Source organism: Chionomys nivalis, chromosome 14 (assembly GCF_950005125.1).
Source record: "Chionomys nivalis chromosome 14, mChiNiv1.1, whole genome shotgun sequence".
In the NCBI taxonomy this organism is placed as follows: Eukaryota; Metazoa; Chordata; class Mammalia; order Rodentia; family Cricetidae; genus Chionomys; species Chionomys nivalis.
Window position 1 is genome coordinate 20,627,209 of NC_080099.1, and position 18,924 is coordinate 20,646,132.

At 46.6% G+C, this 18,924-nt stretch overlaps 1 protein-coding gene across 4 annotated transcripts in view; it reads right to left on the reverse strand.

Moving 5' to 3' along the window:
- Positions 1-339: 339 nt before the first annotated feature.
- The window catches only part of Nedd4l (NEDD4 like E3 ubiquitin protein ligase), a 320,367-nt gene continuing 301,782 nt past the window's right edge, over positions 340-18,924 (reverse strand). For all 4 annotated transcript variants that reach the window (XM_057789216.1, XM_057789218.1, XM_057789215.1 and 1 more), the window contains 10 exons: positions 18,362-18,483; positions 15,599-15,669; positions 13,107-13,202; positions 11,315-11,388; positions 8,146-8,206; positions 6,438-6,497; positions 5,010-5,117; positions 3,484-3,580; positions 2,829-2,901; positions 340-743 (listed from right to left, as the gene is read on the reverse strand). In XM_057789216.1, the coding sequence (XP_057645199.1) occupies positions 641-743; positions 2,829-2,901; positions 3,484-3,580; positions 5,010-5,117; positions 6,438-6,497; positions 8,146-8,206; positions 11,315-11,388; positions 13,107-13,202; positions 15,599-15,669; positions 18,362-18,483 (865 nt within the window). In that variant the 3' untranslated portion in view covers positions 340-640. The remainder of the gene's footprint in view (positions 744-2,828; positions 2,902-3,483; positions 3,581-5,009; positions 5,118-6,437; positions 6,498-8,145; positions 8,207-11,314; positions 11,389-13,106; positions 13,203-15,598; positions 15,670-18,361; positions 18,484-18,924) is intronic.

Consider the following 18,924-nt stretch of genomic DNA (forward strand, 5'->3'; position numbering starts at 1 on the left):
TATTTTCATTCTGAGCATGGAAAAAAATTGTTATGCTTGATGCTCTCTTTGAAATTCTTTCCACGTGTTGGTCTGTAGAATGCTTTTGGAGAAAAATTAGTCTTCCAATTCTAATAAAGTAGAGGGTAGGAGTGTCAAAGTTCTTCAAAAATAAAAATGTCACCGACATTAAGCTTGATATGAAATTCAAATACAAAAAAATATGCTCACTTTTCCAAGTACATGAGACATCTTTAATTGTAATGAAATAAAATCTGAAAATCAGTCTAAATCATTTTTAAAAAGTAAACATGAGTTGTAATACTATACCTGTAGTGTGATTAATTCCATTCATTGTCATTAGAAAGTATGCAAAATATTTATTAAGGGCTTTGCCTGCAGAGGCACAACATAAATAGAACAAGTCCTCCTGAAATGTAATCAGAGTACACGTTAACCAGTTGAGAATTGGTGGTGAAGGGGCGGCACTCGAGCCGGGACTGGGTTCCCTGGCGGAACTTGGGCATGGCCCGGACAAGCTGGGCTCCAGAGCCAGGTCAGGCAACTGCTTCTGCCACCGGCTCTGCAAAAGTCTGCTAGGCAAATGCAAAAAGTGCACGCAGAACTTGCTGGAAGGGCAGTGCCCCTGACGCAGGAGGCCTTAATCCACCCCTTCAAAGCCTTGGGCGTTCTCCACGGCCATGAGAAGTTTCTCCCGCAAATCTTCAAAGGTTTCATATGGAGGTAAATCAAGGCGATTAAAGCTGCCAAAGGAATGGAAAATGGGGGTGAGTGGCTGCCATTTTTCTTGCCATAGTAGCATGCTCTTGTTTTGGCTAATGGGTATTGGCTGTCTGAACAAGCGAATTATTAAAAAGAAAAAAAGTCACACTTTTATTACCCAAAGCCAAATTCTAGTTAGGAAAGTGTCCATGCCAAACAGGTTATACAATCAACAGGGAAAAGAAGACAACCTTTTTACTGTACATGATTCCTCTGCTGCCTGGAGGGAGACACAAAGCACCAACATCCACAGAGAGACTAAAAATGTGGGCTGCTGAGACGGCTCAGTAAGTACAGGGGCTTGCAGACAAGCCTGATGACTTGAGTTCAATATCCAGACACCACATAAAGGTAGACGGAGAGAATCAGAGTAGTCTCTGACCACACTGGTACCATATGTACCCCATCCTACACACACACACACACACACACACATGCACACACACATACACACATGCACACACACACATGCACACACACTGCATTTTTTAATAATAATAAAACCCCTCTTTTTTAAAAGAAGAGAAAACCACGGAGCATGAGGCCTGTACAATTCAGGAATGATGGATGGACTGTTTCTTGCACTATCATTGGTCCATCATGCCTGAGCCAAGGACTCTTCTGTAGGTGTGAAGCAGGTTCAGGCTATGTGTTCTGCACATGCAGATCCCTCAACAAGAAGGTCCCACTCCTAGGAACGATCCAGACCCCAGGGCAGAGCTCAGGCTGCCTGAGTTTCAGAAAGTTGAGCCCCTCTGCTATCCAGTTGGCACAGCTCACCCTTCAAGACTGAAGTGTTTAGATACAGATGGATGACCTCTGCAAGAAGTCAAGCCCACTTGTTTATGGGTCAAGCTCAAATCCTGTCTCTGACATCTTTGTAACACTGGATAAGTCATCTCACCTCTTTGAACCTGTCTGCTCAGATGTAAAAAGGAGAAACCATCCTCACAGGAGTACGGGGAAGTCAAATCAGAAGACACGCACAAGGGGCTGGGAGCCCAGGCTCAATAGATGGCGGCTAGGGCACCTCATCCAGAGTTTCCTGAGTATCCACTCTGTCTTACCCAGTTCAAGAGCATTTGAAAGGGCTGTGAGCCCTGTAAAGAGGCTGTCTGAACTCTGCAGACATCCTCCCCTTGGATAAAGGCTGAGAACTGTGGACGATGCCTGCTCTGGATGGCCGATTTCAGCCTCAAATCAGCGTGCATGCCAGCAGGGACCACACAGGCAGTGACCACGCTGTTCCATGCGGTCACAAATGATCCTTCCAGTGAGGGAAGGGCGTCCACCCCACAGCAGTCAGCTCCTCCACTGCCAGTCTTCACAAAGGCTCTTACGGGCATTGTGGGTGAGAGATGGCGTTCACATCAGCTCAGCATGGCCAGCACAGGCTTTGGACCCTCACTCTGCTGTGAAAGGCAGGACCATACTCCCCTACTCCCGCCAAAGGAGAAGCCTTGACAGAAACCTGGGACCCCAGCTAAGTTTGGACTGAAAGGAGCTTGCTGATGTCGCTTTAAAACCCACTGGGCCATGTCTGTGTCTGTGCTGGGTGTTATGTGACTCCTCTGAGCTGATTCCCGAGGCGTCTTCCTCCTTCTCCAGCCAGAGAACACCTTCTGATGACGTCACAGCCCATGGGTCACACATGGGTCACTCATATGTACAGACCGAATAGAAGGCCTTTGAAATTGGGGCTGCTACGGGAAATCTTGTCCTTAGTTTTATTTTGTAAACATTTATCGTGTGCATGTGTGTATACTCTAACATGCATGTGGAGGTCAGAAGACGATCCTCTGGAGTTGAGCTTTCTCCACGAGGGTCCCAGGGCTCCAACCGAGGTCGTCAGGCTTGGATTCCTTTGTTTATGCGCCTGACTGTTTTGCCTCCACGGTTGTGTGCCACGCATGTGCCTAGTGCCTATGAAAATCCAGTCTCCTGGAACTGGAGTTACAGATGGCTGTGAGCCCCCATGTCAGGACTGGGAATCAAACCCGAGTCCTCCACAAAGAGCAACAAGTGCCCTTCACCACTCCGGGCCCCAAGGAGAAGGTGTTGCTTACCATGTGTGAGCTCTGGGTAGTTTTTCAGGACTGCCCCATTGCTCTATTGTAAACAGCTGAGGACCATTGGAACCTGGGCAAACCAAGAACAAGACACATCAACAGGGCTTGAAGCAGGAGAACCAAGTTCTGGGGGTGGGGGAGGGCCTTAGTGGAAAGGGGAGGGGTGAGCATCAGGGTGGGGCCTAACTCCCCAGGTCTGTACTGCTCAGTGCTTGGCCTATCTCCTCTGCAGTGCAGAACTGGGCCGGGGTGGCAGTATTGGCACAGGCGCAGGAGCTGTGGCCTCTCTGCGTCAGGGGAAAGTAATGCACCATGAGCCTTGATGTGCAGAACAGAAAGAGGCCTCTCGACTGGGGGCGGGGGTCCTTCAATGGACCAGTTTCGATCATGTGGGTGATTCTGAAAATCTGGTTTTAAAAGCTGAACAAAAAACCTGAACTATGGGGAGGCGGGGGGGGGGGAGAAATGAAGAAAAGAGACACCTTCAGGCTCTCTGTACAAACATTGCCCCACCCCTCCACTGTCCTGCATCTCCATTGGGTCTCTATGTTACTGACAGTTATACTGGTCTGGAAAGGAGCCAAGGTGGTAGGATGCTGCCTGTGTGGGTTCTCACAGGAGGACAGAGGAGTCTGGGACACCCCACACTCACCATAAAGTTCGGCAAATCCATTCATGGGTACTCGGGAGGTGCCTGTGACAAACTGTAATAGCCGGATCCGCTTCTCAGCATCCATCAGGAGCACAGCCTGCCAGAGGCAGAAGGTCATGACGTCACCATGCAGCACACAGCACACACTGTCATGATGTCACTGTGCACCATGCACTGCCGTGACACAGGCAGGCAACTAAATTCTCATTTACACTGCCGAGGAACCACCGCTACTGCTGACTCTGCAAAACGGCACCGCTGCCTCCCTTTTGATTGTTGCTACAACCCAGCCTCTCTAATCTTAGAGCATCGCGGGGTCTCTTTTGTTCTTCTGCCAAAGTAAATGGTATAAAAAGAAAACTCTCTGATGGCCTCAAGCTCAGGTTCTGGGTTTGAGGCCTGGTGTCTCCGTGAAGCCATTTCTAACCAGGCAGTGTTCCGGAAGTGTCTAAAACAAGGGGAAGTCAGGTGACGTGGCCACAGAAAGTTCCCAAATGACACCTGATAAACGGAAGGAAACCCAAGGCAAAAATGGGCCTCGGAACCAGTCTGTGTGCCTCCCAGATCCTAACTGCTGTAGAGACCGAACCAGCCTTCCTGGACACGCGATTTGATCTTCTATAATACAATCCAAAATCAAAGCCAAGCTCTAGACTTTGAAAATTTTGATTTTCTCTGTACTTTTACTGGTACTTGAAATATTAATAACAGATTCAGAAGTTAAAACTCGTTGGTTGATTTCTTCTCAGTTTTAAAAAAATCAGCATTTGCCAGTTTTAGTGGCATACATCTTTAATTCTAGCACTTTGGAGGCAGAGGCAGGTGAATCTGTTTTGAGGGAGCCAGGACTACAGTTCAGGGTATCCCAGAACAGGCTGCATATCCCAGGCCAGCTTCATGCTTCCAATTCTCCTGTCTTAGTCTTCCAAGGACTGGGCTTATCAGTGAGACCTGCGAGTGTAGATATATCCCACCATGCAGGGCTGATTCCCTTTTTTTGTATGTGAATAATCTTTTAATTTCTTTTTTTATGTTTAGTTTACTGTCTTTGCCAAGCCTTTCCTGAACACAACAGAATACAAACACTGGCCCTCAAGACAGTAAATCAGATTTAACTTGCATCTTGGGTTGTAAGATATGTCAATCAAAATAGTTACTGGAATAAAAAAAAATGTTGAAGCCAAGTGGTGGTGGTGCACGCCTTTAATCCTAGCACTTGGGAAGCAGAGGCAGGCAGATCAATCTCTACGAGTCAAAGACCAGCTTGGTTCACAGAGCAATTTTCAGGACAGCCAGAAGTACACAGAGAAAGCCTGTCTTAAAAAACAACAACAAATCCCCCCCCAAAAAAGTTGAGAAAATGATTTCTACACATGGATGAGCCAGCTTGAAGGCATGACTATTCCCAAAGATGCTCCCGTTCTGATTTCCCCCAAGAGGCCCGACACAGCACTTAGGACTTCTGCCCTGATTTGGAGGAAGAAGCCCGAAGCAGAGGTGGGGCCGAGAGAGCTGTAGTTACTTACCTTCCAGAACCACTGGATGACAGGATGATTGGGGCAGTAGCCATTCTTGTAAATAGAATGCTGTCTCCAGTCATTCACGTCAACGTCACCCAGGCCGCACATCAGCAACTAGGAAGGAGATTTACCAGATGTAAGTGAGGTGGGATTTGCAAGTGGAGAACTCTTTCTTCCCTGTGCTGGCGTTTGTCACCGGACAAGCAGGTAAGCCAGCAGTTCAAGAGAGCCAAAGAATGCAGATGCACGGGCTGCACTTCCCCTGACACTAACATCGGTTGGGAGAGAGAGATTTCTCAACTGACTTGCATCTTGCATGCAAGGCCATGACATTTTATACTGGAACACACGGGTCATTTTTCCAGCCTGCATGCTTTAGGCACAGTGCTGCAGAGTCCCTGTACTGCATTAGCGGATGTACAGGGTCTGGCTGCTACTTGTACAGATATCTGAATTGGTCCCCATGACAGCAAGAACTCATCTCCCCCAGATAGGTCAATTCAGGTGACAGCAAATGACCTCATCCTTCCAGCATCCTGTGGGCACGCAGGAGGAACTGGTCCCCCGCCAGTGCTTAGTCTACAGTCTGTTCTTACAATAGGAGTTTCCAATGAATATGATATTCCCAAGGAAGAACTAAAATACAACAGGAAGAAAAATCATTTCTAAAGCCTGAAAACTGATTCCTAGGCCTCCCCGGGACCAGCCTGGCTGAGTCATCTCGGGAGGCTGTTCACGTGTCACAGCCTCTACAGACCTGTGGTGCCTGCGACACAGAATTTCTATGACACTCATCTCGAGTCTTCCGCTTTAAATTCTCGGAGACATGCTTTGCTGGACATGGGCTTGGAGAGAACCGCTGTGGACAGATGCAGCCTCTGTCCTTCTGGGCCTCGACACAACCCAAGGTGAGATGTGAATTCAGTTTTCAAGTTGCTCTCTCCCTCACCAAAGCTGAGAAGCTGATGGACAATCAGACACTTCCTGCCACTACCTGGTGGCGTCCTGATGGTCCAACACAAGCTACTTCAAGTACAAGGCCACGTCTCCTTTACAGACTCTGGAGAAGGTATACAGCTCTAGTGTGACCAAGGTGAGGACTGGGAGGCAACAAAGGGCACTGGGTGGGCCTGGTTATGCAAGTAGATCACTGTCCTGGTGGGCTGCAGGGAGCCAGGCTCCTCCAGTGACACCGCAGTCTTCTTTGCACTGGGCTGTGTATCCAGCGCCATTAGAAATGCCCACAACTGCCTCGTCACAGGCGACAAATCTATTTGGCTGCTACGATTGCTAGCCTCCCCTGATTAGAAGACTGACCTCATAACAGAGCATTCAATATGCCATATGTCAGAGAATACAAAAGCATCACCTGTGAAATAAGGAGATACTTAAAATCATCTACTTTATATAAAATATCATATTGATAACACAAACCTCCAGCTCATTTTCATCAAAAATTTTAATCAAATCGATTGGAAGAAGTTCTGTAAATCCCTGAAAGGAAAAGATAAAAACATCGTAAGCACTTTTTTTTTTCTCTGAAAAAGGACATTTTCATGCGTGGAATAAGCTGTGGTCAGCCAGAGAAGGGTCACTCTTTACTGCTGGCTCATGCGGCAGTGACAGTGTCAGGTGACCACAATCCCAATAAAAGCACGTCACGCACAGGAGCCTGAAACACACAGTCTATAGAGGATTCCTGTGCTTGCATAGGAGCCTGAAATGCACACAGCCTAGAGCCTTCCCGTGCTTGCACACTTTTTGAAATCCTGTGATACTAGTGATACTGTAGGCAGGTGGATTGCAAAAGCAAGTTATGACACACATTTGTGAGTCAGTGTGCCCTAAAATGCATAGACCATAAACGTGTAAGAGACACAGTTAAAAATAGCTGAAGGCATGGGAGGAGGAGAGAAGCAAGTAGCATAAGCTGGCACTGAGAACTGACAGAATAGCAAGCTAGGCTCTGTCCTGGGCTGTCATTAATTAGGGGGTGACCCAGGAAGAGATTCTAGATGCTGCGGGTCCTGAATGCTGGGCAGGGCTGGGAATCTGTTTCCCAGGACTTTCCTTAAATACAGTGCAGACGGTGCCATAGCCAATTCACCCTCGTATCTTACGTCCCCCAGGCCCTGGCACATGTACACTTCCTGCTCAGGGGAGGACTGTCTTCACGATGTGCAGGCCACTGAGCTTAAGAGGATTGCTCCATGAGAGTGCGCCCTAGAAACGACCACTATGGGGTTTGGGCTTTTGCCCTCAAAATTGATATATCTGTTGTATGTGCATGCATGTGTGGGGGTCAGAGGACAACCTGCAGGAGGTGTTTCCTTCTCCCAGTGGCACTGGGGGTTTGAACTCAGGTGGTCAGATTTTGAGGCAACAAACGCCTTTACTTGCTGAGTCATCCTACCTGCCCCTCTTGTTGTTTTTTAAATAACTAATATTATTAAAAAGAAATTTCACTTTTGCCAAAGTGAACCACTTTTTATGGCTACAACAAAAACAAAACCCCACCACCTGAAGGGGTTGGGGAAAGTCCCCTGTGGTAGACTACTCATGGAGGAGGTAGTGACTTCATTCCATCACAGGGACAAGGTTGGTATTTGGATGTAACATAAAAATCCCAGAGAGAATCTGTGGGAAGTTTAGTGTCACCAAGGGTAGGGCTCTGCAGGGAAAGTCAGCACGCCTGGGTTGGGCAAGGCCTGAAGGAGAGGACACTATTTTCTGAAGAACTGCAGCAGGCAGCTCCTCTGAGCTAGAACTTCAAGGTAGACAGAGACAACCAACTCATCCTCACGTGTGTGCACACATACAAATAAATTAATTCCAAACCAACAAACGAGTATAGGTGGAAGCCAGGTGGTATAATCCTAGCAGCGAGGAGGTTGAGGCAGGATTGCCATCAGCTCCAGGACAGTACGTGCCATAGAGACATTGTCTCAAACAAGCAAGCAACAACGCACTCAAAACACATTAAAAAGGGAGAAAGGCAAAGCAAGAGAACGCTTTTAAAAAAAGACGGCAGACGGCACAGCATCATGGAAGATTCCCACCTTGGGGAACGGCCAACAGGGTGAGTCACCTGTGCTGGTCTTCTGCACTCTGTCCTCACCCTGACCCCATTAGCCGTGCTTACCTCCAAGAAGGCATTCATTTGCTTCTGGACCCTGTTCACGAATCTCCACTGGATGACTAAGCTGCAAGGAAAACAGGAACATACTTAGTTAGTCCTCTCTGCAACAAACTGGCACCAACGTGGGTGACTAAAATCCACTTAAAACCTGAGAGGGCTTGCGAAGGAATTCTAGACACTAAAAAACAAAGTTTAGCTGCATTTTTCCCCCCAAATGGGCTTTGCTTGCAGGTGGCATGCCACAGCTCCTTTAAGAGAGGTTTTCCTGACTCAGCAGTAGCAGGAAAAAAGCCACAGCCATTTTAAAATGCCAGATTTCTGGGTCACGCTGCCAGTGTGACCTTTGGCTCTTTTAGGAGCATTTGAATAGGCATGGAAAGGAGGCAGAGTTAGGGAGAAGCCACGGAGCTGTTGCTGGAGACAGACATGCTGAAACTTTGCTGGTAGGCCATGACCTCATGGTGACGCACAGATTAATGGAGATGGGTTAAATTAACATGTAAGAGTTAGTCAATAAGCAGCTGGAGCTAACGGGCCAAGCAGCCTCCTCCAACACCTCTGCCACCCTACAGCCACTGCTTTCTTTATACTTGGGCCTGCTGCTCCTTAGGCGGGGTAAACAGAGAATTCTGAATAGAGGGGAAAGTGGAGTGGCGCTTGCTTTGGAACATCTGCTGAGAATCCCTGTATTCCTTTAAGAGCCACCAGAAGATTTGTGGGAAATGTACGCTCTCTCTGAGGCTGCATCAAGCCCCGGCGGATCCAAGTGCTCCACAAATGTGACTTGACAAAGAAGGGCGAAAAGGTGGGCTGGAGAGATGGCTCAGCACTTGAGAGCACCGGCTGCTCTTCCGGAGACCTGGGTTTGATTTCCAGCACCCACATGGCAGTTCACATGTGGGTAATTATAAATTTAATCCCAGGGGATCTGACAACCTCCTCTTCTCTCCAAGGACACCACCCACACATTATGGTACACAGACATGCATTCAAAACACTTATACACATAAAAATAAATTAAAACATTAAACATCTGCTAATAAAATCATAGGATATGATTAGACATAGCTACCCATTCACATGTATGTTTAAGTATGAACATATGCTAAGAATAGCTTATAATACCATATATTATACAATAATATCTAAAAATATTTTTTGAGACAGGGTCCGCCTCCCCAGTGCTGAGATTAAAGGTGTGTGCTATATGGCCCACACTAATACTTTTAATACTAAGTTTAGAGATGCATGGTTGAATCTGAAAGTCACTGAAACTGTCCCGAGACAGTGTTCAGTGAGAGCAATGCGGACTCTGAACTCATCTTCCAGGTGGCACCATGACAACAGCCTGAGAGCAGCATCCTGCGTGCACACAGCACTCAGCTGTGTGGGTACCACAGGGCTAGGCTGCAACCCACTGCCCAGCATCATTCTTCCAGTGCCAAGGGCACCGCAGGGGCCAGTGAGCAGCGGGAGATTTCAATCCTCCGTAGCAGAGATCCTGCCTGACCCTGGTCCACATGACCTATGTCTACAGCCTTAGGCCTCAGCCAACCCGGGAAAGAATTTTTTTTTTTTTTTTTTAAAAAAACCCACTTAATGCCAGATCTTTACAAAGAGGGTCTCCCAGGAAGCATCTGATAAAGTTGGCCATGGTAAAACAAGCCTACCAATCATTGTGCATGGGCACACACCACAGTAGCTTACTTTTGGCTTATTTATTAAGTGCCATGCACTTTTATTTGAAAGTGACAGAACCCAAACCAAACCAACAAAAAACTTTCCTACGTGTGCTAGAGGCTTCATCAATGACTTCCAGGTAAAGCCGACAAGGCTCTCCCTTGCCTCCTGTTTAGACAGCAGGTTTTCTTTACATCACACTAAAATCTAAGACCCCAGTCCGTCCTCTGGATCCAAGCCCACTGGCCTAATTGAAATGAAGCCAGAGGAGGATGTCCAGCTTGTTGGAAGGGAGCTCAGACAGCAAATGTCGGTGGGCCAGACCCACGGACATACAGAAACCAGGACCTGTGAACCAAACACCTGCATTTTCCTCACTTGGGTCCAAACCTAGGCTAGAGCTCATCTTGCAAGAGCTCAGAATTGTGTGTGATTCATGTTGCTACACTGAAGAGAAAGATGTAATGCGTTCAACCGAGAGTTCCTCCTGTCTGCTAGGGATGTCTAGTGCTACCCAGAGGCTGAACTTCCAGAAGGACTCAATGATCTGTTCCACAAAATGAGGCTGAGATTGGGTTGTCAGATAGCAACTATCAGAACAATGCACCATGTTTGCAATATTTCCCTCAACTTCCAATATGGACAAGTCAAGAGAGAGAATATTTTCTTTTTGGCAATCCCCAATTCTTCCCCATTAGTGTCTAACATCCCCATGGCTGCGAATCTGAATGTCCGATGAGCCATCCATCCTCAAGGAGCACGTGACACTTTAATGTGCACCCTCTCTTCCCGCGGCAGCCCTCTATGGGTAGTTTCCTGAAACTGCAAGAGAACGTAAACATCCCTCCCGCATTCAACTGCCTCGTAGGCCAAGCAAAAAGGAAACTGCTATTATTTAAACTGAGAAGCCAGGCATGGTGGTGCCTGCCTTTAATCCCAACACTTGGGGAGGCAGAGGCAGGTGGATCTCTGTGAATTCAAGGCCAACCTTGTCAACAGAGCAAATTCCAGGATAGTCACACATCACAACAGAGAGATACCGTCTCAAAAACAAAAGCAAAACAAAACAAAAACTGACAACAAGTTCCTATTTGTAGTATGCATGAGCAGCTCAGGGAATGGACAACAACCAAATAAACCATTTGATTTCTTAAAAGTAAGCGTTACAGGGGCTGGGAAGATGGCTCAGTTGTTTAAATGCTTCCTGTGCAAACTTTAGGACCCGACTTCTGGTCCCCAGCACCCATGTAAAACAAACAAACAAAGCCAGGCATGGTAGTGTATCCTTCTGCAGGGAGGTGGAGACAGCATGCCCGTGGAGCACAGAGGCAAGGCTGCCCAGCTGAACCAATGTGCTCCAGGTTCACCGACAAACCCCATTTTTTTTTTAAGTGATTGAGGAAGATATGACACTGACCTCACACCCCATGCATGCACACCTGCACACACACACACGTACACAAGATAATGTAATAAATATGTGCATACGTACTCAATATATTCTCTTTTGTTTTCATTCGTTACCATTATTTCTGACCCATTGGGCTTTAGATCCACTTGATAGGTCTGTGATTACAAAGGAAAAAACAACCATCAAAGACATTAAGTTATTTAACATATTATTGAGTAACATCTTATTATAAAAGGAAGAGAGGCAAAGTTTGTTTAAAACTATTTCCCAGCAATGGCCTCTCTGTATAGGAGGGTATCAAATGAACCTTTTAAACTGTTCCAAGACGCTACGCATGTAAAGATGCTATCATTAAAGGAAAATGAGTTCATGGTTATTTATGGGTTTAATTATTCTTTATACATTAGCAACAACAGAGAGTGACATTTTCACACGCTATCCATTTATCAAGAAATTAATTATGTTCGAGGAAAAGAAAACAGATGCCAAAAAACATGCATCAGGCTCACAAATGCCAATCAACCATCAAGCCCATAGAGGTGAACTCCAGCATTCCGCCTGTCACTAGAAATCATGCTGCATAAAGAACACAAAATGGAACTTCTTGCAAGAGGCAAAATACATGGACTTGAAAAACAAAACTCAACTAATCAAACAACATCATCATCACCAACAAAAACCAAGTAGGTGGGTAGGTAGGGAGGAAGGAAGGAAGGAAAGAAGAAAGGAAGGACACACACTTGCTTAAAAAGCCAGGCAGAGTTTATATATTGCTTTTTATAGGAGGACAGAGGAAAGCTCTGGGTTCTATATCTGTTTTCTCCTTTTGGCAACAGTTTCTCTTTTAGAAGTTATATGTATGATGTGTATAGTATGTATGTATATTCCAGGGTTGTCATATATACACCAGGAATGCCAGTTTATAAAGTAAACATCAAAATAGACTACGCAACTACCAAAAGGGCAAAAAATACACATCTAAAAGATGCTATTTACTGTAGTCATTAAAACAGCATAAGATATTTATTTACTGACACTTGAAGGCATTTGTAGTGTATCTAATTCAGCTTCTGGAAACAAGCACAAGCAGACTTGTATCTGTGTGCTTGAATAGAGTAATTCAGGAAAACATAAGTAAAAATTTCATCATAACTTTTCCTGAGCTGGTCTTCTTATATTTTTGTGTAGTTTTATTTTATATACTGGCTTTATTTTTACTATGAATCAACTAAATTGGTAGAATTATTTTTGAAAGAAAGAGACTGGACTATTCATGTTAAAAAACGAGGCCATGACAATAAGATGGGGCATGGCTGATTGGGCCAACTGGGTCCTCTCTGTCAGGTGGCAGAGAAAGGTATTTCATTGTTCCCTCCTTCAGCTTCCAGATCCCAGCGGCAGCGTCTTAGATAGTGGGGGCACTGACACCCCACTTCCTCTTTCACTTGTGCTATTAGCTGCCAGGATGAAGATCAGAGCACTTCCAGGGGCCCCGTCACAACGTGGGATCCACAATGTTGGTGCCATTGCTACTTCTTTGAATTTCTCAGCTGAAGGAGTGTCCTCAGCATGCTGCAGCTGTATTATGTGGATGTATTTCCTAGACGGTCCCATACTTCGCCTCTCTCCTGTTTGTATTTCCTCCACTCTTCAAACACCACTGCACTGTATGGCAGCCCCAAACAGTGCAGGTGCACAGGCAGCTGGGCACCGAGGAAGCGGAGTGGAAGGCAGATGAAGGCTCTACCAGATCATACATGTTCCCGCTAATAAGGCGAAAGTCAGTGCGGCTGTTTAGCGGTCTAGCCATGCTGTGCTGCAGCCCACAGCAAAAGAAACACGTGGATGTGCCACGGGAGCTGGACCCACATACCTGCCCGAAATTCTCTTCATCTATGCAGAACATGAGGTCAAGTTCCGTGGGGTCATTTTCTAAGATCCATTTCAGGGAGTTGTAATACTCGCTGTCCTGTAGGAATGACACAGAGAGGAAAAGTGAGCAATTGTTTTCAGAACACAAACCTGTTGCACTCTTACTGATTAACTCATTCTAATGTAATTCCATGCATCTGTGCCCAAGGGTGACACTACTTATCACAGTGGCAAGGGGCCTGCTCTACCAAAACCACTTCTGATTTCTTAATGATTTACTTCGTGTCTGTATATGCAGGCACCTGTGCTCAGGTGCCTGTGGAGGCCAGGAGAGGAGTCAGATCCTCTGGACGGATCTGGAGTTACAGGTGGTGAGTTGTGAGCCACGCTAGAAACCCATCCTCCGCAAGAGCAGCACACACTCTGAACCACTGAGCCATCGCTCTGGCCTCATCTCCCCACTCATTTAAAACAAGAGACCTCTGGACAGTGATAGTATGTGTGACTTCCTCCTGTTCCCTATGGCTCAGGCCACCTGATTGGGTGGGCAGTAAGTAGTGAGACCATTCAGAGGCCACCCCTCCCCCATCATGTTTGGTAGCCCCATAGTGGTCTCCAACATCTCTTCCTGACTCAGTCCATTTGTGGCTACCCCACACCTGGATCAGGTCCACAGAACTGAACACAGTGATCTGTCTTCTAAGAGTGAGACCATCAGAGAACAGGCAGGATGGTGCTCTAACTAAACACCACATAGGGTATGTTCTGTGCTTTCCTGTTTTCTTGGTGTTCTCTGATTGTTAATTTAAGCCCAAATCAGAGCCGCACTTCAGAAAATAGGAGCTGTGAGACCCTCAGGTCCCCTCTGCGCATGCCTAGAGTCTTTTGCTGAGAACGAGCTAACAGGCTCAAAAGAGATCAAAAATAACATGCACCACATTTAAAACAGTCATGCCGGGGCTGTAGAGGTGGCTCAGCAGTTAAGAGTGCGTACTGCTCTTGTGGAAGATAGGAGTTTGTTCCCACGTACCCACTGGGCAGCTCACAACCACCTGTAACTCCAGCTCCAAGGCAAACCTGATGCCTCTGACCTCTAAGGGCACCAGCATTCATTTGCATGTGCTACTCCCCCAATATGCATAATTAAAAATAAAATATTTACTCCAAACCCCCAAATACTAATGGCCAACAGGAACCACAGACTTAGGCATTAAGAGCAATTTGTAGAACAGGATGGTATTGCACACCTCTAATTCCCAAAACTTAAGAGTAGAGGCAGGAGGATGGTGCCTTCTAAGCCAAGCCAGATCACATACATAGTGATACTCTGTCTCAACCTCCTTCCCCAAGGGGCAGGGAGCAACTTCTGTGCGCCCAGCCTCCTCAGGTTAGCACAACAGAAGCGTCAATTGACTAAAGCAGAAGCTGGAAGGGGCTGTGAGACAGAACTGAGACCACAGGTGCCAGCCAGTCTGCTCATGTCACAGGTCTAGAGTGCAACAGTCGCCTCTTTTCCTGCGACGATGAGCAGAAGCACAAGGTGGTACCACGGGCATCAGTCACATTCTCGGCTCTGCACAAAACACAGTCCACGTGCCACAAGGCCGAGGGTTGCACAGTTTTCTAACTCAAGTGACCACATAGAAACAGAGCTGTAGTTCTTCCGTGAGGACAACAATGCATCTAGTATACACAGGCAAACATACATACACACACACACACACACACACACACACACACGCACATGAAAACACACACATGTGCACGCAAACACACACAGATGGCAGAGCATAAGTAAACAGGGAAAGCCAGACATGCAAATGTACTCTGAAAAGAAGGGCATGTTTTGTTTAAAAAAAATATATCCAAGGATGGTCAGTCCAGGTAAGGCATAAGCATAGAGCATTGTTAGTCTAGGTAAGCAGCACCGCGCATGGTCAGTCCAGGTAACATGGTCAGTCTAGGTAAGGCATAAGCACTGAGCATGGTCAGGCCAGGCAAGCAGTCAGCACCACTGACTTAAGACAGGAGGGCCTATCTTAACTATGCAAGCTTCAGTCTCTCATTCTGTAGTCTTCTGTGTCAAGATGACCACATCTAGGTGACTACTGTTTTGGCTTTGCCTCCACCACTTTCATGAGGGCAGAAACAGAAGGTGGAATCTTCTAACATTTAGGTGGAGAACAAGACTATTTAGACCAAGGTTTCAGCTGTCCCTTGGGTTTAATGTGCTCCTCTCTTCTCAGCTGGTCAAGCAGCGGGACCTGAAACTTTGCTGTACCCACCTATAGGCCAAGGTTTTTGGAAACCAACTGTAAGTTGCTTGTTATCGAAATCAGGAAGGTCAGCTGACCTTTGGCAAGCAATCCCTCCCCGTTGTTCGCGCAGAGTGACTGTACCCATAACTGCCGTGACTGTAAACGTGGTTCCCAACGCCCATCAGGAAGGCCAGCAAGGCCTATGACGGCTACACGGTGTCCTGCCTTTACTCACCACAGACTCCATGTCATTCAGAGTTATCTGTTTCCCCAACATCATCTTGTAGAACGGTCGAATGAAGAACCCTGAAATATGGCAAAAGGTTGGTTAAGTTTCCAGCCCTTGATGTGGCTATGCAGCTGCGAAGGAAATCAAGAATAAACCGCTTTCCATATAAACTGGCCGTCATGACCGAATGATCAAGGATCTTTTAGAGTAACCCATGAGCAAGTGGGGAGGGGACATTGGTTCATTTTAACTGTTAACCTGAGGCAATCCAGAATCACCCAAGAAGTTGGTATCAGTGAAGAATTACCTAGATCAGTTTAGCCTGTGGGCACATCTATAAGTGACTATCTCAACTGTTGAATGTTGTAGGAAAATCTAGCCCATTGCAGGAGGTGCCATTCCCTAGGAAGGGGTCCTGATCACACTAAGAGAAAAAGATGCTCTATTCTCTCTTTGCTCTTAACCGTGCATATGATGTGACCAGCTGTTTGAGCTCCCATCTTGTCTTCTCCAAAATGATGGACTGTAACTTGGATCTATAAACTATGAACTTCTCTTCCCCCATGTTGATTTTCATAAGGATATGTTATCATGACAACAGGAATGAATGGGACAGAGGGCCTAGGAAGGAGTGGAGTGGAGTGTCTGTACTTGGAGGTGGTTTAGCAGCAGACGAGAATGGCTTTCAGGTGGTGTGTGATGCCACCAAGGCTGGTGTCAGCAGAGGGCTGTTATGGTAGTATTGAGTACGGTGTCCCAGGCCGGGCCAAAAAGGCATCCTCTTCCAGGACAGTGTTGAGTCAACGAGGACAGGCAAGCTCTACCTGCTTGTCAGTGTCAGCTCCTAGATACTGCTGGGTGACAGAGGCCCCTGTGTGGGTTGAGCAACAGTCTGTGAGGGTTGCCGAGGCCACAGGAAGGCCATGACAGAGAAGACTCCCAGATCAGGTAGATGCCTTCCTAGCCCATCCACAGGAAGGCTGCACCTTTGCCTCCAGATATGGGGTTGCAGGGCCCTGCAGCATAGGCAGCTTCATTTTGGCTCAGTGTAGTCCCCGGGCCACAGAGACACACGTTAATGTCTAGTGAGGCAAAGGCATGACGCTGACCACAGAGGCGGATGGGCTGAGTGTGCTGTGCCAACAGGCATTCGTGTGCTGAGGGACTGAAGACCCGTGGATTCCTGACATATGCCTGACCCCACTGTGGGAACCAGCCTGGTCACCTCAGGTCCCCATCCACCCTTGGCTCTCTGCATTTTTCCTTCTGCAGGGCTGAGTGCTGGCCAGCCCAGGTTCCTCTGAAACAAACCTGGCTTCTAATGCTTCCAGGACACTCAGCCCCAAGGCAGAGTGCTTCTCTGGCACTTCCTGTCAGTCTGCAGCAGGGAAGTCACCTCTGCTATTCATCTTTCTTTATCGTCTGTTTCTCCCTTAACTATGAGGTCACTGGAGCCAGGACCACGTTTTACACTTATCTCTATTCCCCCACACTAATTAACAGTGTCTTCTTGCTTGGTGAAAGATGAATGAGCAGACTTTCTCAGAAGGTAGGGAGGGTTAACGGACTGACAGAAGCAAAGGAGGGACCTGGAGTAAAAAATAAGCTGCATACACACACAGGAAGAGTCATAAGGAAGTTCTTACTGTATACATACACACATGGACAGATCCAGAAAGAAGTGCTTACTGTATACATACACGCATGGGCAGAACCAGAAAGAAGAGCTTACTGTATACACATGCATGGACAGAGTCAGAAAGAAGTGCTTACTGTGAATATACACAAACAAGTATCGGCTGTACACTCCTGAGCAGTGAGTCAAACAGTTGTATGCACCTTATGCATACAGCGTCCCTTCCCCCTTGCAAAATAAAATACTGATACCAGACAGTCACAACTAGCTAGCCATTAGTAGTACAAATATATTAAAAGAGAAGTTTGGAGGGTCCATCAATTATTTACTGGAGTAGCTCAAGCTTCAAAAAGGCATCTAGCCAAATTCCTTTGCAAATGGCCCTCTCTACCGTCATGGGAATGTTGTCTTCAACTACCCTACCCCACGTCTCAAATTTCTCATGACTTTTTGCTCACTAATGATTTCTGTAGTGCTCCCTCATGTAAGGTAATATTTTGAGACCACTAAGTCCATACGAGACCTGTATGACAGGCTTTGGTATATCCAGGTGTGAGAAGCTTTGAGCCCTAACTTCTCATGCCCTGGAGTTCCTGTATATTTCCTCTCCAGGACACAGTTAATTTGCTCCATCTACTTCAGAGGACATTCCAGGGTTAAGGCCTTAGCCGAGTGATAACATCACTTTGAAATCATTAAAAACCAGTTTGGGGACAAATGGAGCAAGGGCAGGCTACTGATGGATTAGATCATCTATTTAACATTTCGATTAAATTTTCCATCTGTCACCGAATCTAGCTCTCACTAGAGGAAAGGTGTCCTGAAAAACACACGGGATGACTGATCTGTGCTTCAGTTTACGAAGAGTAAGTATATACAGAACCCTGTCTTCAGTGCATGAAACTGTACCAAAAGACCACGGTTAGGGGAAAGCTGGAAAGCCCACACACTGTAGGCTGGGGCTCTGAGGAATGTGCAAGGTTCTGGGCTCAATCTCCAGTAAGAAAAGAATCAGCTACAGAGAGCCAGAGAAGCTCTTACTGACCATCTACATGCAGGTTAAGACACGGGATTGCAGAAGCATAAGCGGCATTGCCTTACTTTTATTACTACAAGCCTTTGGAGTAACTCACCGTCTAAGAGTTTCCCATGAAACACTGCCAAGCCAGCAACTCTTCCAATGAACGTGAAATAGGACAGATGATCTTCATTACAGAGGCCTGAGTTGGGATTGATCTGAAGTGTGTAGTTGTCCCTTTGGGGAGGAAAAGAGAAAAGTCCAATCACACTTAAAAGAAAAAAGAAAGAAAGGAAGGAAGGAAGGAAGGAAGGAAGGAAGGAAGGAAGGAAGAAAGAAAGAAAAGAAAAGAAATCCAAGAAGCTGATCTTGCCTTTGTCACCCGTTGCTCCATTTTACAGTGCATTTGCAAACCTTTGGGGCTTGGTGGCAACTGGCATGAGCTGGGGGATACAACCCACCAGTCAGTCACACACTCCTTTCTGTAGTGACAGTTCTGGGTTATTAAGGCAGGTAACATGAAGAAACTGTGTACAGTTGCCTAATTTTTATCTATGGAGATGCCAACTTCAGGGGCTCAGGGTGACAACCCAGTCATAAAGTGGTTGCCTTGCAAATATGCAGGCTTCAGTTTGATCCCCAGAACACACATTTTAAAAAAGCTGTGTATGGTGACTC